This window comes from Rhopalosiphum padi, chromosome 4, assembly GCF_020882245.1.
Source record: "Rhopalosiphum padi isolate XX-2018 chromosome 4, ASM2088224v1, whole genome shotgun sequence".
NCBI lineage: Eukaryota > Metazoa > Arthropoda > Insecta > Hemiptera > Aphididae > Rhopalosiphum > Rhopalosiphum padi.
In genome coordinates, this window is record NC_083600.1 from 15,038,537 (window position 1) to 15,064,971 (window position 26,435).

Here is a 26,435-nt window from a genome sequence, read left to right on the forward strand (position 1 = left end):
CTGTATAATATATTATGTTTTTTTTCGAGTCCAGATGAAATTTATATAATCTCGAAATCATAACATTATTTCATGTATGCATTTAGTATCTGTGGGTGCTGCAATATTATTTATTAAATATAAAAATTAAAATGCTATAAAAAATCTATAAATGTAAAATACACGTGTAATAAAAAACATTTATTAGAAAATAATTTACAGATAAAATAGTTAAAATTATATGTTTTCCTTGTGAAATACAACTTTAAAATAACATGTTGTTAAAGTTGTGCTGATTTATAGGTATCTACTATATTAGTGATAGATAACAATATAATACCTGCTTCCTGAGAGTATGAGAGCGTTGGCATTGGCCAAACCTATAGTTAATAGCTCTCTGATGACTTGCTTAATCACTATGGAGCCCATAAAAGTGAATTTTGACCCGTGTTGTGGTTCTGCTCTTCGACCTGACCATATATCACTAGTACAATATGGTACAAAACTGAAATACAAAAATAAATTACATAGCGAAATTAGTTTACTATTGAAATATATTACAAATTACTTTCATATTAATATCGAAAATGACTACAATCTAGCATCTATATAATATAAGATCTCTTTCCAATATCTTCCCCTCATTGGCACAGTATGTGATGTCTGAAACTACTTCAAGTATAGACTTGTTTTAATAACTACATTTTTCCTTCTTTAAAATTATCTCGTATAGATTAAAAATAATATTTAAAACTAATAGATACAAACATCTATATTAAACTAATAGATAATTTAGTTCATTCTTATTTTTTAGATATTTATAACCATCCTTGATTAAGTAACCTAAATTCTAATATATTTGCATTAACTTTTAAGTATAGGTATGGAAAATAAATATGATATTTATAAGGTTCAATGACTGACTTCTTCCTACAATATATACGTAATACATACATCAATACGTGACTACGTGCCTAACGTGCCTATATACGTACTACGTACTAATCACTAATAATAATAATAGGTACATTAATACCTATATATATCTAGAAGTTTAATTTTTACATATATGCGTAAATATTATACAATGACACATAGGTAACTCACACGTGATTTGCCTGCCACCAGTAAGGATTTTCAGCTGCATTATTGGATAATATTCCTCCGACTGGAAAGCAATTAAAAATTTTTTTGCTTAATACAATTTTATGAAATTTTTCGTTATCGTGGAATAAAATTTACCTGTTCGAGTTTCAGGCCATTCTTTTGATGACATGAGGTACTCGGCTCGTGACCACCGTTCGTCACAGCTCTGTTTGTCATAACAACACCAACCCTCTAAAACAACGGAAAAATATTCATATAAATATACGATACAACGCAATTATTAAAACTATTGTGTTTTGAATGTATTTTAATATTCATTTGCGTATTACCTTCAAGAAACACTATCCACGTTTTGCTATAGTTTGAATGGCGCACGTAAAATCTATGGAAATAAAAATATTCAATTTTAATTCTATAAATAGATATTCATTAATCATTTCTGTCCAAATCTATTGGTAGATTTTTAAACACCGTTTGAAATAGAGCTTTTACTATAGCGACGCAATCCTTATTAATACAAGTAAATTCGTTTAGACGTCATAGATAATATTATTTACCAAAATTTAAAGATATAGGTATACTGGTAAATTAAAAAGCGTATTATACAATTGTTAATAGTCATAGAAAAAAAAAATAATATATTGATTTATAAATATACAATTTAACGCATTATAGTTTATAATATATAGCTAGGTACAATATAATGAAGAATCGTCTTATATTTTACGTTAAAAAGTTGATGGGATTTTAATGATACTTGGTTATATGATTATGGATATTTATTATAAAGATAATATATTGACAGTTATGATAACTTGTTATTGATTGGGTAGAAGTAGATTTAAATTATTTTATTATATTTAAAATTTTGGTTTGTAGTTGATTAAATTGATTTTATACACAAATATTAATTTGATGTGAAAAAATGAGGTAACGCACAATCACAGAACGATAGTAATGGTAAGTTTACTAAATTATCTAACCGGCAGACTAATTTTTCCTTATCGGTGATTTTTAGATAAGTCTGACATTTTATTTACATAATATAAAAGTGATGATTATTTAAATTAGTGCTATTATCAAGTCTGTTATCATTATTTTGTATTTAATATTTTAGTATTTACCCTGCTGGGGATCCGTCATTGCATGTTACGTCAGGCGATAGCATATACTTTTTCAAAAACTTTTGCTCCGCGCTCCGAGTTTCTACATAATTACTGGTGTCCTATATTATACACAAAATACATGGGTCAGACGAAAATTTGCATCAGTATGTTGATTTGCTATTTTTATACAGCTTTGGCTCAGAAATTCACCTGTACAATTCGGTCAGCAGACACTCGGTACGTCAATGACGAGTCATCTTGGGCGCCGATTGGTTCACAGGTTAGGAAAACGCCTGATACAACGAGTAATACCTGAAATAAAAAAAAATAATCATGTACAAACGTATAAATATATTATGATAAATATTACAGCACAAGACGTAATTCGTACGGTAAAGATTCTACTTCAAATGAGACGGCGTGATTTATGCGGATTTCGAAAACGCAAAAATAATCATAAATAGTATTCGTCTTCTGGTTCTGATGGTGGCGAAGGGTAGAGGTGACGCGCGGTGTAAATTGTAACAAACGCTTTAGTACTTATATATAGAATATTATTATAAATGTACACACTATTTAAATCATTATTTGCGCGGCGTTAATATACTATAGGTACGTAGGTAATATGTATATACAAAACGATCAATAGTGAAGTTGTCGTGTGCGGTAATACGCGTTCGCGTGATTTGTTTATCGTAAATTGTTTTTCTTATATTCGACCGACAACGAGCGGTTTCGCCGTATACCAACACGACACTGCTGCTACAGCATTGCGTGCGACGACAGCCAGAGGGGTAAACGATTCGTGCGGAATGCAAAGAATATGGGTACCTCTAATATGTATATAAAAAAAAACAGAACCAACGGACACAAACGGAACGGTCGCGTATCGGAAAAATTCAATTTATTTTTTGTCTTTCTTTTCGCGATGCTACGTATTTACCATTGTACCGCGGTCATTGCGCGACAGGCGCCGGCAATACGACACAAATACCACCGCGGTATACCACGTGCCGACCTGTCACTGCATCGCGGTCGTGGTATATCGTCCATATGGACTACCGTGGTTCGCTGGTCACGGATACTCTCGATCGCTCGGCCGCAGTTTATGTACATCTAAATCGCGAATAAGACGAATATATTAATTATTATTACAGTATAGGAATTCGGTTAAATAAATCTGTCAGTAAAATTAAGAACATAAATCCGCCGGAATCGTATATACGAGATGAGAATTTTATAAACAATCCTCTACGGCTGCGGACGCGTTGCAACAAGTACAAGATGAATCCTACTTAAAACGTGATTTATTACAATATTATCATGTCGTACGCGTGCTATATTACACGAATGTGTTTGCGGTGTCGGCGACGGCGTAACTATAATATTATTATTATTATTATTATTATTATATGCATATTGTGAAGGAGTGGTGGTGACTCCGCGCTGGCGGCAAAACATCAGACGAAAACGCCGCGACCTCCGCGAGTCCGTGACGCGCCGCCGCCGCCGTTAATTACACGCCTAAACGAATCGTCGCCGTAGTGATGGTCGCGCGCGCTTGCAGTTCTCCGCGCGGTTTCTGCGGTGCGTATTTCGATTTATACGCGCGCGTTCGACATAATTCTCTGCAGTGGCGCCCCAACCGACTCTCTTGAAAACAACGCACGTTATTATAATCATATAATATAATATTATATTACTGGTGCAGCTGGGTGCAGGTGCGACGTGAATGCCCCGAAATGGATTGCCAACAAGACGTATCCCGCGGAGCTCGGAAAAAAGGGGCAAAGGGGTCTTTTGAATTCGATTGTTCTGTGCACTTCATTGTTTCCGTTCGCACGCCACTCGGTTTGGTAAATAGTAATATTCGTAAGTTCTCCAATGAGCCTTTATGAAACGAGCCTAAATTATTATTAAAACGTCGGATAACGTTAAATGCAATAATAAATTAGGTAAAATAATATATTATAGGTATAATATTATGCCGGTAAGAATTTTAAACACGTTTATAACCTTTGCAAATAACTACGCATAAATCGTTCATTCAATGTATATTAATTAAGTATCCTAACTAACCTTCAAACGTATAGGCACTGGGCAGCCTTCGCCCTTGCAACCCAAAATTGAGTTTAGATCTACCAAGAGGAATAGGCGCCCGCAATAGCTATATATGCTATATTATATATTTATAATTTTATATATTATGATCGATATAATGTCGACGGTAAGAATAAGGGTACATTTAGGGAGATCGAGAGAGTCGCGAAATGTATAACTATCAAATTTAATCGATTTCGACGAAACCTTCAGAATAAATCGATCCCGAGAGTAAAACGTTTTGTGCGCGCGGGTATTATGATAATGGAATTCATAAATGGATCGGTCAACACTAATTCTCTTAGAGTATCCCTTAGAAATGCCTATAAGAGGGGAAGAGCAGATTTTTCTTAGACTTAAGTGTAACTTTGTAATTTGTATAGTCCGTGACTTCGAGTGACCTATAACCTATTCCTTCTCAATTCAAAAACTGCTCGCGCGTGCACTCCTCTTGTTTTGCGGCAAACGAATTTCGTGTTTTTTTTCCCCATCCGCTTTGGAATTTGTCGTCCTCGTTTCCCGTTACCGACGGTCACGCGAGTGCACGCGCGTAATTTGTCCGCCGGCGGCAGTGGCGGCGGTACGAGTGAAAACCTGCTCGCACAACATAATAATATAATAAACGCGCGCGCAATGTCACCGAATAGATCTCTGTCGGTGATCATTAACGTCGTATAATAATATATACGTATCTACCACCGTCGTGATATCAACCATGCACGCGTGCGCTCACTCGATTAAAAGACATAAAAAGAAAAAAAATGAAATAAAATAAAAAACAGAAACAAAAACGGTCATTTGTTGTTATTTTTTTTCCATCTAATGCCGTTCCATTTATAAAGAAACACACACGTTACGATATGTATTACACTTTGCACACGACTGCAGTGGTGTGGTGAACTTTTCATCAATTATTCGAACAAATCTCAGGGTGCTCAGTGCTCACGTAATACAATATAAACAAAGCGCGAAGTTGACACTGTCCAGTGCTTACAAAATATTCATTATTATATGTACTCTGATAGGGTTTAAATTCCATTAAATCTTTTATATTACATTATTTTTTCCTCATTCATGCATTTGAAAAATCAAAATACAAATATATTGAATAAAAATGATGGTATAGATCTCAAATATCTTCTTCTACTATGTCATTGGCACGCCACTAGAAAATAGTGATAGTATACAGTTGTATATAATGTAAATTATAATATATATAGGTATATGTTAGATGCAAGTATATAATTTATTTTATATTGTAACTACACGCGTGCGTTGTTGTTGTTGTTGTTGTTGTATAGTCATCCTTAAGGTATTATAGAACCACGAACTCTAGACCGAAATATAATAACTTATTATTATTATCATCATCGTCGTCATCATTATTATCATCACCATCATCATCATCGACCGCATGTGCAACAGTGTTGTAATTATAATTTTTATGAGGATTTTCAACACGAAAATAGTTATTCCCAAGGCTGTATAATGCCTGCATATTATTTCTGTATGGACAAGGTATAGTTTTTGTTAGAACATATTTTTTTTAAAAATAGGTCACTTGAGAATCCAAGTAGATAGGTACTCGTGTATAGTATATAAAAGTAGGAAAATCGTCAATTTAAAAAAAAAATAATTTGCGTTGTCAATATTTAAATAAACAAAGTGTTTGTATTTCAATTAATTGAATTGGAATCTCAATTTGGAGTTTTCATTTCAAAAATACACTACCTACACTACTATGGTATAATATAATTTAATTATAATTTATATTAAATATGTACGGCAGTTCTATTGTGTTTATAATAAACTATTATTATTATGGTCGATAATTGAGGTTTGCTTGAGCGTGTACATATTATTTTAAGTATTGTAACAGTATTAATGTGTTATTATTATATATTTTATTATTTAAATAAAAAAATTCTTCGAAAAATGGCTGTAATATTAACCATAATAATATGTTTCTTATACACTTTACCATACATATATATATACACTCGATGTTACTGATGAGTTTATAGTAACAAAGGTTACATTTTACTTTATATTATATAATATAAAATATCATATTCTTTGAAACTCGACACTAAATTTTTTCTTTTTGAAATTTTATTATATCGTGTAGTTGTATTAACTTTTAATGTTAACTCGTTTCGAACCTTTTTGTATTTTTTTTTTTATTGGGGTTGTTATTTCATACTGACTACTACAATATTCCTAGAAGTGGCGTGGATTTTTTCCTGTAAGCCACAAGTAACGAAGAATTACACCGTAAACACTAAACACTTAACACCGCTGGGATTTATCGTAGTTGTGTGAGTTGTGTACGACTGTCGACCGTATACAAATTACTGTGTAATAATAATATGTATAACAAAACTGTTAAATAAAAAGAAGTACGGCTCGTTTCGGAATTCGATAAACAAAAATTTACAAAAACGCATAATTCCTAAGTCTTAAGTTACTTTAATCACGGGCGCTGCGTGAACTCGACGGCGGCAGCCCTGCACGTGGAACCCGAAATCGTCGTATTACACTGTAGGTGTATACTATATATATATATAGTTATAATAGTACAATATATACGTAGCGTATATTATAGTAGCGGCTATACACACGGCCGCACATCGGCGGATACTTCAAAGGGTGTAATTTACAACCGATTCCGAACGAATTAGGTAGGAGCGAGAATACCACCGCAAGACTACGACGGCGGCGGCGACGACGATGATGAGAAGGTGGTGGTAGCGGTGAAACGAGCAGGAGGTATAGAAGAAAACGAAGAGGAGAAAAAAACCATTCGATTTTTAAGCGCTCCCGGTACATTGTGTCGTGTTAAATTCAGTAGCAGACTCGGGAGATCGTAATTTAGCGGCTAATTGGGTACCAAACAGGACCGACCGAGGTAACGCCCACCGTCGTGTACTACGCCGCCGCCGCCGTGCATATTATGCGTCTATACTATATACAGGTATAATATAATACATAATATACACTATACCACAACACACGTCTGCGGCGGCGGCCTATCCAAGTTACTACTATACACGTAAATAATAATAATAATAATAATAATAATAATAATCGAAACGTGTATAACGCTCATTTTGCCGCCAAAGTCATTAAGCGCATTCATGGATATAACGTAGGTATAGAATAACAGGCTTGTGTCGGACGCGAGCTATTGCAGCTGTGGAAAAAAGAGAAAGAGAGAGAGAACGACGAAAAATAATATCGTGCGTCATGTATGAAAAAAACAATTTCGATGCGACTTGTTTGACACAGAACCGTCAACATTTTACAAAATAATAATGACGATAACAACGACTTCGTGTAAACTCGACAAATTACTCGTGATTCCATTTACACATTGAATAACTGTGCTCATTGAGTAAACAGTGGCGTTCAGGATTTTGCTGCCCTAAGCGAACCGTTTTTTAAGTTTCCTTCGTCCGATTCTCATGTGGTATATTGTACTCGTATATTAAAAACAGTAATAATTACCTATTATATAATGTAACATTATGTAAAAATATCATCAAATTTATACTATTTATAGAAAATTAGAAGTATGTACCTACCTATGTCATAACATTGTATTAATATTAAACATTGATGTATCAAATCTTCAAAAAATTATTTTTATAACTCTCCTCTTTGTGTCCTGACCTCATGGGTCGGTTAAGAACTGCAAAATTAATTTTACTGGTTTACTTTTATTTACTACGTAGTACATACCTACCCATACGCCGTCGTCCCAAAAGCTCGTCGACGTATTTTGGACATGTAAAAACTATTCTTTTCTCTTTCGGCATATGGATTATATTATAATATACGACCCAATTATTGTTAATAGCTGTGGTAAATCGTCACGAATTGATACAAAAGAAATATATTAAAATATACTATATAGGTACCGACACGTGCACGTGCACACTATTGTAAAATCAAATGTATTATTATAATACCAGTTTAAGATTTTTTTTTTTAAATTTTGGTTTCAACGTAAACAAGAATATTACAAAATTCCACGCGTGCCTACAAATGTCCGTCAAAGAAACGCGCGAGGCCGAGCGTCCCGCAAAAAAATGTGGTTCAATAAATTTTATGGATCCACTATATAATACATTGGACCGCAACGTTGTATTGTACTAGAGATTATGATTTTAGCCTTTTTTCTCCTGCAGTTTATCATCATTCATCAGAAACGTCCTTTGACGTGTGTTTAATACTGTGCCCGCCGAAAGGTCGTAAAACGCGGGAAAAAATGAACATGTACAAAGTAGTGTGTCGGCGTGTCACAGTCGAAACTCGAAAGCCGTTTTACCGTTTTATATTAACAATAAATATAATCATAAAACACAATAGTACTGTGTGTATATATGTTGTTATGCGCGTGGATGAGCGTTTTTCGTTGTATTCTAACAAGTAGTCAATTTTTAATATTTTCGGGTTAAAGTTATGAATTTTCAAAGATTTACCAGATATTTTTCGACAATAGAGTGTAAAGAAAGTAATAAAGTAATATTGTGATAAATAATGTTTATTGGATATAAGTAAAGTGATTTGTAAATAAAAATACCAACCTCTCAAATTTTGTGTTTCTTCTATTTATACGTACAATTTAAATAAAAATACAACTATCTGATTTTCCAACGACGATATATACTATTTTATTTAGCAAAATATAAAACAGATGTGAATTTCACCGAACAGGTGTAATAATTTAATTGCAGGAGTCCGCAAAGAGTTAAAATAATTTTATATTATATGGGTACACCGGTACACATATATCTGCAGTATATTTTGCACCCGAGGCATGAAAAAGAAGAGAAATATAATATGTCGTATATAAGTTATATTGTTACTTTTTCTTCTCAAGTGGAAAGCGACGTAATAAACATTTTTTTTCTATATACTCCCGTAAAAAATATGATATAATAAACACAATTTGCTATATACGTGTGACGTAAAAACGGAAACCTCGAGTGCATAAGGTAATATCTATATATATTTTTTCACTCTTTCGAATATTTTATTAGTACTTCAAATGTGACTTTCAACGCCTGCTATAATGTAAAAAAGAAATAATAAAAAATACACTCGAATGAAAATATATTTGTTTATTGCCCGTTATTTTGCTCCATGTCGATATTAATATTATTATATGGACAATAAACGTCGAGATTTTTAAGGATGTACTCGGAATGACAGGAACGGCATACAAAATATATTCAAAAATATAATATACTGTTTACTTCGATCGTTCATATATTCAACGTTTAAAAATATGAACACCAGAACACTAGTTATTTGAAATTAAAATAATACGGAGCGTATTTATTTGAAAAATTGTTGAAATAATATTAGCACAATGTAAGACTTGGAAAGTTTCTTAGTTTTTTAAATGGTGTTATGATTGCAAAACTCTAAAAATAGTGAGGAGGTTAAGCTTGTCTTGCTTATTCCAAAGCTTGAAAATCGTTTAAAACTACGACAAAATTATTTGACAGTCACCCTTATATATATCCTATACATCTTATTTATGTATACACACACACACACACACACACACACACACACACACACACATATATATATGGTCCTGTAGAAATAGTAGTGGCTACGCAAAAAGTTTTGTGCTGATCATAAGATAATAAGTATTATACAGTGCATCCCGCAGTTGTCCGCTGAGTTGAAATCCGTATTATTCCGCATCAGTATAGGCGAGTGTGCTATAGGTGTGTATAATGGATATATTATTATTATATAATAGTCATAGATAGCCTTATGTCCTCTTTCAGGCATGATCATATTATTAATTTTTATGTTAAAAATACGTAGTCTGTAACAATATGTATAAAGTGTTTTTAAAAAAAGCAAAAATTATATCAAGCACTGTACCTTTTGTAGAGTATATACAGGTGCATGATACGACGTACACGCAATTACTATGTAATATGTATGTATAATATAAATGTACGGCCTTTATCATTGCTTATGAGTTTAATATATAACTAATTACATCGTCTTGTGGTTTTAACTTTGTGATATAAGATAAATATTTAACCAAACTATTGTACTAAACCAGTATAATTTTCTTTTGTTGTTATCAAAAGTACCACTAGTCACCACTATAATGTTTTTAAGCCATTAAAAAACATAGCCATCATTATTTTTGTTACATAGGTAATTTAGTTAAAAATATATATTCCATTAATATACTTACAAAAAAATACGAGCTATATTGGAATTACGTGTATATGCGTTTGAATTTGTTTGAACAGACGTTATTATTATACAGACATATCCTTATAGTATGTACTATATATTATACTATTATATATTATACCATATATAGTATAATAGGTACATACTATGTTAAATGAACATTTTATTGATTTTATGAATAAAAATTTAATTTGAAGAAATCAAATGGATAGCCAACATAAATTGCACTTGTATGGGATCTGTCATAAATTTCGATCTCGGGCGGCACTTCAGACTCTGATGGCTATTATGTACAGTACATGTATGCTTACTATACTATACATAAAATATTTATTACAAAATTATAGTACCTATAATACCATGCACACGGTCGGTTAGGTATATTATATACACTATAGATCAAACATTCAAACGACAATAATAAATAATAATATGGTAGTCATATCTACTCCGAACGGTATATTATATAAGTGCAACGGATTTTTATTGTTTCGGACAACACTGGGTCGGCTCGGCGTGTTTGGACGATTCGATGTGGTGCCGTAAGCGCGGGTGGTTTTCGCCATCGAGTTTTGTCACGGTTCGTGATCTCGGAGGACATCGGCGCCTTCCCGCTGCGCGATCACATTTAAAACGCCCGCGCACGCATAGAGGATCCCAGATATGCGTATAATATATATTATGAAGTTTACGGCGTGTCGAACGGACGACGCAAGGTTGACAGGGATCGGGGACTGTTTAAATCGCCTACGAGCCGACAATTTATGTGCGCTCATCTTAAGTGCGACATCGAAAAAAATGAAAATGGTTTAATATACCCTATGTTAACATATATAAGTTTTGAAAATTAAATTTTTATAATATAGAAAAGTATTCTTTAAGTAAAATACAGTTTACTACTGTTGATTGCTTCACCTATACATATAAGCGTAATACTATTAACACCATAATGCCTGTGTCAATAAATATTATACATTTTATTCGTAAAACTAATTAATTACTATATCAATACTAAATGTAGCAAAATAGTATTAATACCTATATTGTTTAGGGCTTGAAATGGTTTGAAAAGGATTGTGTTGTCATAACTCACAAGTCATCCCTCCTACTTACATATATGCGTAGCTGAAATTATTATTTGAGTTCGGTAAGGTTAGGGCTCGTGGGTTTTAAGGATACGTGTCTTTAAAGTCGGCATATTCAATGCAACATTCAAATTTTTAAGTCTGATTTCGGATATCCTAAATGTATGCTTAACATTTATAATTTGTACGCATACAATATATAGATAGATTATTTGTACGCATGGATCATCATATTGGGGGGGGGGGCATCAGGCAAGAAGAAAGTCTTAGCGGGCTGCAACGCTCGTCTTCGAGACTACTATTGAAGATACGTTGCGGTATACAAAGCGAGTAAGAGAGATAAAATCGACGAACGGTCGATGTACCAATGTACATTATTATTGTATTAAACGACTTCACGGTCGTTCTAGCACTTGCATGAGAATTTGGACAAATTCATTATTAATGGAAAAATTCGAGTAAGTAATCGTTTTTAGTGAGCTGCCGCCACTAATGTGACCGACCATCGAGAATGTCGATTTCCCATTCATCGTCGATCCTGCAGCAGTGCACGCACGCACAGATCCACAAACCACACTTTATTCACGCACGTACGTAAAGATGTAAAGATTGTACTTACACTTATAGGTGTATATACTACATACCGTATGCATATTACGCCTCGCGCGTAACTTTATTTACGTCTGTGTACGTCACGAGACTTGCAGTTTAATATAATATATTATATGATATACAACGCATGCACTGCACACCCTTTTTAATGGTGGTATATCATGCATATTAATATTATTATTATAATGGGACGGTATATTTAGGTGGTGTATACGTCACCCCCTACACCCTGGACGACCGTCGCATCAGATATACGGGGTGAAACTGCGGCGGCCACGACCCCGGTGTACGCATTTAAGTCGTCGTCAAAGTATACGATCGTGACGTACATCATCGGTGGGCCCGGCGAGCGGTTTCACGGGACATCTTCGAAATCCGACGTAAAAGTACACGATAATATTAATTAATGCCTGTAATAGGTATAGTGGCCGCGACAAAGGTGTGGACGCGTAACACTATATCGCGCGCGGGTATTACGACGAGCGGTTATATGACACATTATTATAATATTACGTGAGATACGAAACACACATCGGTAGGTGCCTACCACATAAAAGACAGACGCTGTACGCGGACACGTGTATTATACACCACGGTTCTGCGGTACGTCCTGCGATAATATTATGTGCCGTCGATAATATTGTAACGCGACGTCGGCACCGCGGAGTATTATAATATGCACGAGGCGTATAAACGGTTTGATATATCATTTTATTATATATATATATATTTATATATGTGTGTGTACCTCTACCTGTAGTATAATATAATATATATAAATACAAAAGAATATAATGTGGGACGTGGGCATATTATATATTATTATTATTATGCGCGTACGGGAAGAAAATCTCCTTTTATAATATCGTGTGCGTGCGTGTGGTGTGCAGTGCAGGGTGCGATGGGAAAAAGAGCTGAAAAAAAAAACGGACGGCCCAGTGAAAGAGAGAGAAATATATTATAATGGTTAATATGATCGTCACATGTGTGTGTGTGTAATATAAAGAACAATAAATATACGCGCGCGCGCGTGTGTGTATACCGTTGGCGGCGGCGGCGGCGGCCGGCTCCTTTCGGACGTGCAAAATCACAATTGGTTCGCCGCCTTTGAATGCGTGCCGCCTATGTAAACAAAATACGAACGCGCCCGCAGGGGTCGCCTCGCGCCTTTGATGTTCTGCCGCCTGACAGCTGTGCCCTCCACGGTCCACACGCACACTGCAAGTATATATATATATATACTTTATGTATATGTACTCGGTGTTTGCGATGCGTATAAGTATATATACGCACTATATATAACGCGCGCGCATACAAGTACGACGCTCGACCGTACGCCGGCCACCACCACCGTGCGAGCGATCCGCACGAGAATTATTTTGTTTTTGCTAAATTATACAGAAAACACGAAATATGCGTGATGAAAAACACCCCCTCGCGACAGCCTCCGCCGCCGCCGCCGACGAATGATGCGGCGATTGACGGAAGTAGGAAATCCGGTTTTTTATAGGTATATCATACCCGGCAAGGAGGTAACTATCCGTTGTGGTTCGACCGTCGCATAAGAACGATGCTCTAGGCTCAAATCTGCCGTGGAATAATTCGAATACCTATTCAAATCCCGGGCAATCCCACTACTTTTTTCAGTTTAAATTTTTCATCCCTTCGCTTAACTTTTTCTAAAATTAAGCGTAACTTGTAACATCAAAACATATACAATGCACGTATAAACATATTTGTTTAAGATGGAGAAACGGACGTAGAGTATTTATGAAATCTAGATATCCTTCATTTATTCGGTGCCACTTCGAATGCTTAACAAACAGAAAATATGTTGTTACTAATAACAATATTATTTTTATTTCATTTTTCATTTTATCTGGCGAATTATACTAACATGGTATATATATATATATATATATGCACATATGTATTTATGTATTCATTAACGTGAACAAAGGTCCGGCAAAATTCTTATTAGGGCATGACGATTTTATAAATCATATCACTATATAATACAGGGGTGGTCAAATTGCGGTTCTCTTCATCGACGTATGAGGCTCGCGGTCTTATTTACAAAAACCAAAATTTTAATTTTTTTTGCATACATTTATAAAAAAAAAATATTTTTATTATTATTATTATTTTATAATTTCATATTTCGTAATTTGATATGTTTATCGAATTTTAGCTATCTTTATTATTTTTATGGTATAAAAGTATAGATTAGATAATTTGGCTCTTAATATTATAATTGCATTAATATATGTGACTCGCGTACATAGTCATGTTGGCCACCCCTGATATAATATAATATAATCAAGTCGTGTTTTATATAGATTATATATATTATTATGCATTAATAAAATAAACATGGTCAAACATTTAATAATTTCATAAATAAAAAATAAATACAAATAGAAGACTAAACATATATGTTTTATGTTTAAAACTATGACGTAGGACTCAAAATGCATCTTCTTTCACATGCCCTCAACCTAATTACGTTTATGAATACATAATATACACACCTGCAGATAAATAATTGGCTTGATCTGCATAACACACAAATACACATATATATATATATAATATATATATTATATTGTAAAAGAGACACCGAGTACCTATCATTGCAGATATTCGAAAAATGTTTTATCGAGAACCGCGCAATAAAAAAAAAACCACGAGGAGACCTGTTGATGTTTCAATGTCGAAATTTTCTCGATAAAATCGGTTGTGCGAGCATGTGTGTGTATGTGTGTGTGTGTATGTGATGATGGACTCGGGCCTAACGCGAAATACTATACGTATACGAAATAATAATCTGTCGGAATGTGTGGCACACAGAATCTCGCGCGCTGTGCGGTGCGACGTGTAACACGACGCCCGAGATTCGGCACGCGCAAAGGCGCGCGACCCTCGACGACCCGAAAACGATTATAATTACTATTATTGTTGTTAACGATCGCGGTCCTCCACGCACACGATATCGTGTCGATCGCGCGGGCGTTATTGATGTATAAAAGACACACACACACACACATTCATATACACCGCCTCAGCGGACCGCGTCAAACGAATATTTTTGGGAAACCGTTTCGAGCCGAGAGCCCGTCAAAGCAGCCGCCGACAAAACCTTATTATAATATGTACGTGTATAATATGTATTATATATTTTAACATATTTTATTGTACATAATGTATATTACCTACTTCGTGATATTATTATATCATTATAATTTATATATATATTTTAAATCCAGTCATCGGTGTAGTGAGCGCGTTACAAAGTGGTTAAAAACAAGTGTGGCGGAGAGGGGGTTAGATATGCAATATAATAATATGTTAATATTCGACGATTTCACTTCGATGATAGCTGACTCCTGCTGCTCAAATCCCTACACTGTAGCAGTTCGCATTGTAAATTACCACAATAAGTAGTACCTCATGATGTGAAGGAGGCGTGTAGTGTTAGTGGAATCTTCGAAAAAAATTTTAAGCACCCGTATTTTATATGTGTGGTGTCGGGGGATGAAATATTAACAGTAAAAATGAGATGTGGAATGATATCGCCGGAATTTGACCATACTGAACTTATATCACACGATGCACAGTTTATTTCATCAACGATAAAATAATAATAATATATGATACGAACAATACGTGATCGACGTCTGCTGTGAGTATAAAAATTTCAAAAAATTCCACAGAATTCACAGTTCTGCAATCGTTAGATCGTTTTTGTAGTTCTCCGATCGCGCGCACGGTATATCATTATTATTATTATTACTTATGTATAATATACATACACTATAATACGAGTACCCCTTTATAATTTAACACGCGGAATCGAAATATCATATTATGCGTTTCATATAATATTATTTATACACCTATAGATAGATTATAATAGACATGCCGACTGCTGTAGTTATAAGAATAATAATAACAATAATAGTATAATAGTATATATATGAAACACTGTGGTACACAGCACGTATGTCGTACATATATAAAGAGAGAAGTATATACTTTAGTCTATAGCGGTCGCCGACAAGGCGGAAAAGAAAAAAAAAACCTCTGCAGACAAAAAGCCCCGTACACTCGTACGCATCAGCCGGTTCGTTTATACCGCCGCCGCCGCCGCCTAGCTATACACACTTTCCGTTTCTCTTGGAGATTCGTATCGGCTCGGACGTACGGACGACGGTCATCAATCAGAATAAATAAATAATAATAATAAAAAAACAGTCTAGGTAAGGTATTTTAACATTATTATTATTACTAGTAAAGTATTATCTGTATTCTGTATATACGCTTAACAGTCGTACGCTATAATAATAAAATATAACAGTACACTGCTATACGTCTCCGTCGTCATTCAAATTTGTGGCCGCAACTCGACAATTCTTCCTTACCAAGTATATAATATAATATTACCCAATATATTTATCATTGTATTACGTTATACCGTAAAGATATATTATACGCATGGCGGTATTACGTATACGTGTATCGTATTATATTATTATTGTAATATAGTACAAACTATAAACAGAGGTTGCGATCGACATGATTTACATATATGATTTTTAAAAGCGCCGTTTTATTATGAACTAATAAAAAATTATCAATCATTAAAAATATTGTGGGAAAAATTCCTTTTCGTAGGTAATTAGAGACCGGTAGGAGCAGAAGCAGCGTAAAATACATTGTTTACTTTTTTTTTTAAATCTCGACACGTATCTACAAATATTTACACAAACATACAGTTCGTTTTGTTGAGTGGCTACTGCGACGACGTTGCGGTTCAAAAACTGATTTTTACGAGTTAGTTTGTCGAACGCACATACTAATTGGTACATATAATAGATTTTTTTTTTTAATATCTTTATTGTCGTTTTAGAATCATGTACGCTTAAAAATAATGTAAATATATATTAATAATATTGTCTATTGTGTGATGAATTTTACACGGAATATTTTTGAGATAAATCCTTAGACCTTAATTATAAATCTAGTACATTAATCATGTACCGGTAACCTCAACATTTTTATGCATTATCCAAATATTTCATTTATTTTCAAACGGTTTTCAAAGCACAAGTGGTGCAAAAATAAAATAATACACTGAACGTATTTCCAAAACGATTTTGGTACAACACAAAGTACAAACCATAAATTGAATTATAATACTTTTTATTAAATGAAATGATATTATAATTGGCCATTTAACTTGTGAATGCGTATATTATATTATATCGGTCTGTGCGTGCAGTCTATTTATGTTATATAATATATATTTTATTATACACTACAAGAATAATGAGCATTCTCGAGCTGGATTCAAACGCATAATATATAAAATATTATTAATTATCATTCTGTTTACCTGATATTTATTATTGCGTGCGTTATTTACAACATGTTTATGTATTGTCTAATATATTTATATATTTCTTTGATCTTTTACCTCGTGACGATCACAGTGGTTAACGTATACCTACCTATCTACTGACATTTTTTAAATAGTTTTTAATACAACTATATTATTATATACACACTGATAGAATTACTGCACTCTTAAATTTACGGTTAAAAAAAATTAAAACGTCCAATATGTATAATAATGATACGCGTGCACCTGTGTTCGCGTTGTGCGGTGCAAGGCGAAATCGTTTCCATATAATAACAATAATATCAAATACCTATTAATATATATAATATAAACACACACACGCACGCATACACATATATATGTATATTGGGGTAAAATTCCGATTAACAAAGTTGTCGAGACTTCGGAGATACGCGTCGAACGATATATTATTATAATTGTTATTAATTATTGTAATTTATGTAATAGAATCGCCGCTAAAACGCATTATTAAAAATACGAGAAGGTAATATACCTATTATAAGTCTGGATATATGTGTACATATATGTGTGTGTAGTAGTGTAGGTATTAAGTGTACAAGCGTGCGCGGCTATGTTCCGACGACCGGCCGCCGCGCCACTGTTTTCCGCAGAGTTCGTCGGACGAGATAAATAATAATACTAACATTTCTTTTGTATTTTACCGACGCCGATAATTACTCCAATTATGAAAAATTTCCCCCCACCCATCGTCTATCCATCCCTCACGACTACAATATTATTTTGTACATGTTTTATTCGATAACAATAATAATAATATGATAATAGTAATAATTAATCATCGGCTGCGGCGGGCAACGTCTATTGTGAACAATATAATATTATATGATTTTGCCGCCAACATCCGCTCGACGGTTCACTCGTCTACCCTCCCTCGTCATAATCATCGTGATCGACACCACACTGCGCGCGCGCGCATATATTGTACTTTCTTCTCATACTTAATGAATGACGCGATACCATTTTCTCGTTCCCTCCGGCAGAAAAAATACTTGAAAAAAAAACCAACGATAAAAGAAAAAGTAAAACAAATGACTTTCATCGTATACACATTGCAGAGGAAAAATAAATAATATGATATAGAAGAAAGAAAATCGTCTTTCATTGTGTTCCGATCTACTGATTAACACACTCGCACACGCACATGCCTGACACACTGCACAGTGCATATGCTTACAAATGTTGTACATGTCCGCGGCCAATGACGACAATCGTGTTATTGTACAAATTGTACATGTATACATAATACATGCTGTATAGCGTTTGGTCATTTTATATGATGCATAATCATATCATGCTGCACAGACGTTTATAGAGCGTAGTTGGCGTGTAACTACTAACTGATAAGTATAATAATATAATATTATTGTATTATATCATGACGAAATGTGGACGTTTGTGAATCCGAGGCTTAAAATAAAATAATATTCTTATAGTGCGACATTAGTGTGTTTGTTTTGAACGTTTGATATTACTTCGACAATTCTGGGCCCCTTCCAGTGGAGAAAAGGGATTCACCATCGATTGACGCGATCTCGGGAACCACCAAATATAGTCATGTGTGCGCGCGCTTATATACTGCACCGTGTGACGATAATACCACCTGTATAATATATATTGTATAGGTACACGGAGAAAAGAGCGTGCGGTCGGCGACTACAGCAGCAGCAGCCGGTCGACGAACAGAACGGCGGCGGCGATGTCGGCTCACATCAAACAAAATTTAGATCTCCCGCTAACCCCGCGGACGCAGAGGCTAATAGAGGACCCCCCGGACCCCACAACACGCCCCCGCCCAGTGAACACACTCTGTCCGTCGTCTCATTACGCGTACATACACGCGCACAGGCAATACACAACTGACACACGAAAACCGAGGAAAACGCATCAGACACCGATGAACATGAATAAAATATACGTTTATGTATATTATGGTGTATAATAGAATATTGTATTTACCCATAGGCTTGAATATCGGGGGGTTTATTAAGGGCTTAGCTAAACCAACTTAAGCTTTAGTCTCCCTCCATTCCCTTCAAATTTTAAATATTATGTTCGCTTATATATCAGCATTGCCTACGACTGATTAAATTTCATACGTAATATATAATATGTACAACTGAATTACTCGATTATTCGTGGTCCAAATATATAATACATCATCAATTAATTATAAACTTATAGCCCTTATAAACATAAAACATTTAACGTGCACGATATTTATTTAGGATCTGACGTAATGCCGATGTACCTATGCGCCAGTGAAATTATTGTACCAAGGCATATTATATGGTGCAAATCTTCAGTTCGGAGTTTATAATAAAACTTCAGTGTTATATTCAATTCACTGACATTGTTTCCCAGCCAAAAAATCCAAAAAAATATTAAGGTAATTCAGATGTATAGACTTTAACTACTTATACCCGATAACTTAATGACGAGCAATGACTTATGAGAACTAGTTTTATTTTTGACTGGAAAATTTGTATGCAAATTGTTCAATAAGTGTCTTAACTCTTGAGTGATATCTATATAGTAATTGAAATTTGTATAATAACGAAATTAGTTATCAGCCATAATAACTAATGATGTAGTAAACAATTATTAATTGTAGGCCGTTGGAGCAAAATTGGATCACACTTAAACCAGGATTTTATCGTGCGCTCTGCTACATTCGTTTTCTCGGTCCAGTTTCGAACTTATAATTTAATATTACATTTTGGAAATGGAATAATTTTATTTAATACCAGCAATATTATAATGTTGTTGTTTCTCGCAGGATGGTTCATAAATGTGCAGATTATTATGTTTCTATTAGTTGGAATCGCGTCTTCGTTGGATATAGAGATTGAGTTGAGATTTTGATTTAGAAATCAAGTACACAAATATTCAATTACATTAATTTTATACAAAATTATGTTATGAAACTTATTTGGTATATATTTAAAAACTATGGGAATTCATAGAATACATACAAAACTCGGTCACTATAGGATAAACGTTTTTAAACTTTTTAAGAACATTGTATAGTTATAATTTATAAATAATAAAACAAAATAAATACTTAAAATCATACAACGTGTAAGTATGATGTGGTTTTGATTAAGTAAAATTCTTGTGTACTGCACACCGTACGGCAATAATTTTCGAATTCACAATCAAATTTCGAGTACATATACCTATATGGTTAGAAATCGTAGGTCATCGAAGTTCGCATCCGACTTGAGACGAACGAATAAATGAAAAATGACGATGATTGTGGAGTGTATTGAGACTGATCATTATTATGGGTATATTAAACTCGTGGAAACAACAATATATATAACGTCAGCTATCGATCTACGTTAGTGTTATCTGCGTCGCGGTAACTTATAAGTTATAAATGTTATGTTGTAGTTGGGCGGATGGACGGTGGCGCGCGTATATATGGTTTTTCGACTTTCTACGCGGTTGTCGGATTATAATAATAATAATACTAATAATAATAATAATAATAATAATAGTAATAGTAATAATAATAACAATAATAATAATAATAACAACAATAAATAATAATAAGTAGTAAAAAGGAAGAAGAGCGGCGGCGTTTGTGTGGCGTTGGCGCGTCGGATATATCTGTTATCTTATATATGCGTGTGCGTGTATGTGTGTGTCGGTGGCGGCGCTTTTGATCCCGAGCGCGTTGCCTCTGGCCCGAAAACCGGTTGACAGTGTGTGTGAGTGTGTGTGTGTGAGTTGTGTTAGCGGGGCCGGTTAGATACTTATATACGTATATATTTATATATACATATAATAAGTGTATTATACGACGGACGCGTATCTCCTCGGCCCCGGACATAATTTGTACCGTGACGCGCGGCCCGGCGGCGGCGGTACACCGTAAAGATCTTTATATATATTATATAGATCTTAACTTATAAGTATATATATATATATATATATATATGTATATACACACACACACGCGCGCGCGCGAGTATATGTATGTCTGTTATTATAATAATAATAATGTGTATACGAGCGTGCGGCGGTGCTGCTGGCGGGCGCGACAAGCGGATTGTCGTCAAAAGTGCCGTATCTTTACATGTGTATTAAATAAGTAGTATATATGAAGTCGCTTTGTTAAGCGTCGATCGTCGTCGATTACAAATATCCCGACTCGCCGCCGCGTGCTGATTTCCGTTGAAAAAGAGCCGCGAACGAATTTTTGGAGGGAAACGAACAGCTTTAGAATTTTGCGACGCTTATGCGATGGATAAAAAAAATAGTGCGAGCTGCAGGCGATGCACGAGAGAACGAGTGCGCGCCGCACGCACTTCCGCCAGCCAGCCGGAACCGGCGGCGCCCCGTCGCGGAGACGACGCCGCTGCCGCTGCCGACGCTTTGATAGTATACAGTATGACGCTTCTCCTTCGTTCTCCCCCTGTCATCCCACGTAGTACCGTCCCGCCACTTCGTCCACGGGATCTCTTTGAGACGCACCAACGTTATTTTTAAAAATATTACCACTCTACATAATAATAATAATAATAAATAATAAATAATAACACACGACTGTATACGTACGTATGCGTCTCGATTTACTAGCAACATAATGTACATTGCACGTCATATATACATGATATACCGAGTTATTGACGATATAGTAGTAGTAATAATAATAATAAAACCATAAGTATATTAGACTTTGTAATTTGTATATTATAAGTAAAAGTATGCCATACCGGCACCGTCGCACCGACATCCCTCCTCGTCTCAAACGATTTACCAATATATTTTGATATATTTATACGTAAAAAAATATGCCATTTCTCATGCGTATACTATATATTATAAAATATTTAAAACGCTTGTTCATACACATTGCTGCGATCGAAATAATTAATGTTCGACATAATTCCAACAGACATAACATAAAGTAAATATTTTTCATAACCTTATACATCCGTACAAATACAATTCAATATATAAAATTAAATGAATTCTTATTTTATAAAAATTGTTGGAAAATAACGTTAAAGAGATTAAATACTAAATAGTAATATTATTAATTATTATGTGAAAAATCCTAATAATTTTTTTGAATGAATTTTCACACGATTGTTTAGATTTTTGTGCTAAAATATTTAATAATTACTGTAAATAAATATTATATCGTATATTATCACATAACTTTACTATTCTTCTATTCTTTAATTCTTTATTATAAGTATATTCATTTATATTCATTTTTATTGTTGATTTAAAATGTAAAATATCAATGTACTGTGTATTCCATATCTATCGCATCTACACGGAATATGAATAATGCCAGATTTTCAGTTAAAAGAATTATACTACGCAATGGCACTGGTTAGATAAAATTAAAATTTGTGTAACTTTCGTACAGTCATCTAACCAGAAGATATATACATTTCATATAGAAAAAATAATACATTTTTACATGATATAATATTAATTACCTATTTATTTAAACACCTACCTACCTAATTTTATTAATTGATTTTGATAAATTGATACTGTTAAATATATAGGTAATCTAAAATAAAAATTGAAGCCTACATTAAATGCGTTTTTTTAAAGTTATATTAATTATTAATAAGCATATGCACATTAGAGTATGTCTTTTTATATAGGTATTTTTAAATGTCTAGTATAATACTCAAAGATTATCTATTGACCAAAAAATACTTTCACAAATTAATAGTTGTCAAAAAACCATACATATAATTACCTACTAGATATATATTAATTTTTTTCATATTCAAAATTCTAAGTAACACTAAATCATAAAATATACAAAGCTAATATTTTATATAAAATTATTTATAGTTAATCTGAATGACGTCTATTTATAGAATTATTTCAGAAAAATACATAAATATTACATTCATAAACATAATATAGTATTAGCTTAAAAAAATTAATTTATCATTTTGAAAAATTGCGTGCACATTTTTACTATATTGATAAATTCTTATACACTATATAAATTAAATTGTTAATAATTTTTAAGCCGATAATACTAATGTTTTCTACCACCACTTACATAACATAAAATAATAATACACCTACAATTAAATTAACGATAAAAAGCATAATTATTATGATTGCTGGTAATTTTATTGTTAACGTTTTAAAAATATGTATAGAATAAGCATATTTTGGTACGATTGTCGGCTTCATTTTTTCAAAATTGAAACAAATTTATAGTTTATAAAACATATTATCATATTTAAAGTCGTTTTAAACCATTGTTAAAATATTCGAATATACGAATAAAGAAAGAAAGCTGAATGAAAAAATAGGATTTGCATGCATTTATTATTTAAAGTATTGTTTCCGTTCTAGAAAATTACTATTTTAAAATTTAAACAGACTAAAATTGTGATAAAATGTTGAATTTATGTAAAACGATGCGTCGTAAAAATAAAAATAAAGTTTTGAGGAAAACAATGGTAAAATCTAATATTTATAGATTACCAATTATTTCTTATAATACCTATACCGATCTTAGGTTTGTAATTTTGTATGTTATAACGAGCGCTTACTTGTGTGATATCCATGTGTGGGCGATGGTTCTCATTTAAGCATCCGGAAAAATGGCACGTGCTCTTGGCGTGTCGTTATGGCCAGGCGTAGTTGAAAATCGGAAAATCCAAGGGACAAAAAAAAAAAAAATAATAACAATAATAAAAATAACCCGTTAACGATGCACTATTATTATTGTATAAAATTATATTAAGTCAAAAAGTTGACGACTGTAGCTGTAACAGTATACGCGTCGCAAATCGTCGGATATAAATGTAAAAAAAAAAAATAATAATATTATTATTATTGAGTTTATGTGCAGTCGCAAAGAAAAATACAAAATGAGAAGAGTCGCGGTCGGTATATTAAAAAGTAATAATATAATAATAATAATAATAATGTAATATGACGGATGGACCGTGAATGCCAGCGTACCACTGGAACACGCGGACGTCTGGTTCGAACTGGTATAACGCGCGCGCGCGGTCATATGGGCGCGCGGAGTCTGTACACGAAACCTACCCCCTCCTCGTCCGATCGACGTCGTGTTGCGGCGGTGGCGGCGGCAAATCCCTCTATACATAGGTACATAATAATATAATATTATAATGATATTGTACGTGTAAGTATATATTATTATGTAATGATATTATATGTATAAACACACACATACAACCACAAATCTGCCGGTTTGGACGTTTTACTTTATCACCCTGCGTATACCGATTGCATTCGTCGTTAATTCGTTAATATAAAACAAGGACTAGGACGTCGGAGTATACTATGATATTTGCATATACTGTGACTGCATTTTTTAATTGAATTAATATTATTATTTCAAAGAGGACACTTTTAAAGCTTCAAACACTTAATAGCTAAGCTCCGTGCGAAGCAATTTACTTTTACTTTAAAATTGTTCAATGGCTCTGTCAGAATCTATATTATTTTGTTGGTAGCTAGTAGCTACCATATAAAATAAAAAGCTTTTAACTTTATTAACGAATTTCACAAGCAATAACTTTTAAAATTGAAAATTGTCTAAGCTATTTATTTTTAAGACGAATATTGAAGCAAGTAGGCACCAGCTGGTATATAATAATAAGTATATCTTAAAAAAACTCAAGCAACTAAACTATTTAAACTATTATTTAAAAAAACATATTTTATTGGAGGGTTTCATAGTCGTCAAATTAAAATTGCCTATACTTTATACTTTTATGGTAATGGTTTTTTTATTTTATTCGAACTTGAAGAAAAATGTAATAATTTACTATTTATAGGTAGTAATATCTTTATTAATTTGTACCGTGTAAGTTTTAAGCTAAGCATAAAATAAAAAGCATAAATAATTTTCCGGAAATAAATTTAAACCATAAAAATAATAAGTAAGAAACATGCAGTAGGTATAAATCTAAATAAAAGTACTTTTATAATCCTTCTCTTTAATATGCTTTCAAAAAATGTATTCATTACAGTATTGTATTTGTACTAAAGGGCGTTATTATTTATTGTAAATTTTTTTCTTTACAATAAAATTATTAATATTATAATTGTTCTGGTAAATTTTTGTTATCGACGTTATCGTAATGAATTAATTTTATAAGTGAGTATTAAAATTTTAATTTTAATCGTTAAATTTGGTTAATTTTTTCGTTATGAATATAGGTATATGTTCAATAGGTAGTAGTTACATAATATTGATTTGTTTATATTGTATTTGTATATATAAATACAATTTTACAAAAAAAAAATTTAAATTTAGTTTGGTTTAATTTAGTGATGTATAACACTATAACGCTATATCTAGACATAATATTCGCTTAAGTTTCCAATGCATAAGATGTATCTGAAATTTTTGTTAGTTCCAAACTTTAATTTTCTTGAAATATCAAAAAGTATAATGTAATATCAAAAAAATTAGTGATGAAAGCTAATATAAACACTTCACGTGTCATAAAAAGGTAAAAAAATAACCAAAAATATTAGTTTTGTAATTTATTTAAAATTTAATTAAAAAATTATAGTGTATGAGTGAAAATATAAAATTCTTAATAATTATATAATTGAATATCATCTTTATAAAATATCCTGAAAAGCTATAATTTTCCGAAAAAATCGACAAAATAATTCTTTTATTTGGAAAGATGTATTATTTTTCGTTTATTCGATTATAATTGACGACAGACGCGCGGTTAACGTGATAAATTATCTTACATACAAATTATTTAAAATATTATTTAC

The 26,435-nt window shown here is 33.1% G+C and overlaps 1 protein-coding gene across 2 annotated transcripts in view; it reads right to left on the reverse strand.

The window, feature by feature from the left end:
- LOC132928413 (palmitoleoyl-protein carboxylesterase NOTUM) overlaps window positions 1-24,663 on the reverse strand; it is a 30,814-nt gene extending 6,151 nt beyond the window's left edge. The window contains exons 1-7 of one of the 2 annotated variants that reach the window (XM_060993058.1): window positions 24,215-24,663; window positions 2,403-2,504; window positions 2,211-2,311; window positions 1,416-1,468; window positions 1,222-1,317; window positions 1,087-1,147; window positions 320-484 (exon numbers count right to left, since the gene is read on the reverse strand). In XM_060993058.1, coding sequence (XP_060849041.1) covers window positions 320-484; window positions 1,087-1,147; window positions 1,222-1,317; window positions 1,416-1,468; window positions 2,211-2,311; window positions 2,403-2,504; window positions 24,215-24,229 — 593 coding nt within the window. In that variant the 5' untranslated portion in view covers window positions 24,230-24,663. Of the gene's footprint in view, window positions 1-319; window positions 485-1,086; window positions 1,148-1,221; window positions 1,318-1,415; window positions 1,469-2,210; window positions 2,312-2,402; window positions 2,505-2,583; window positions 2,604-24,214 lie in introns of those variants that run through there. The other variant, XM_060993059.1, reaches the window with a different exon arrangement.
- Window positions 24,664-26,435: the final 1,772 nt, after the last annotated feature.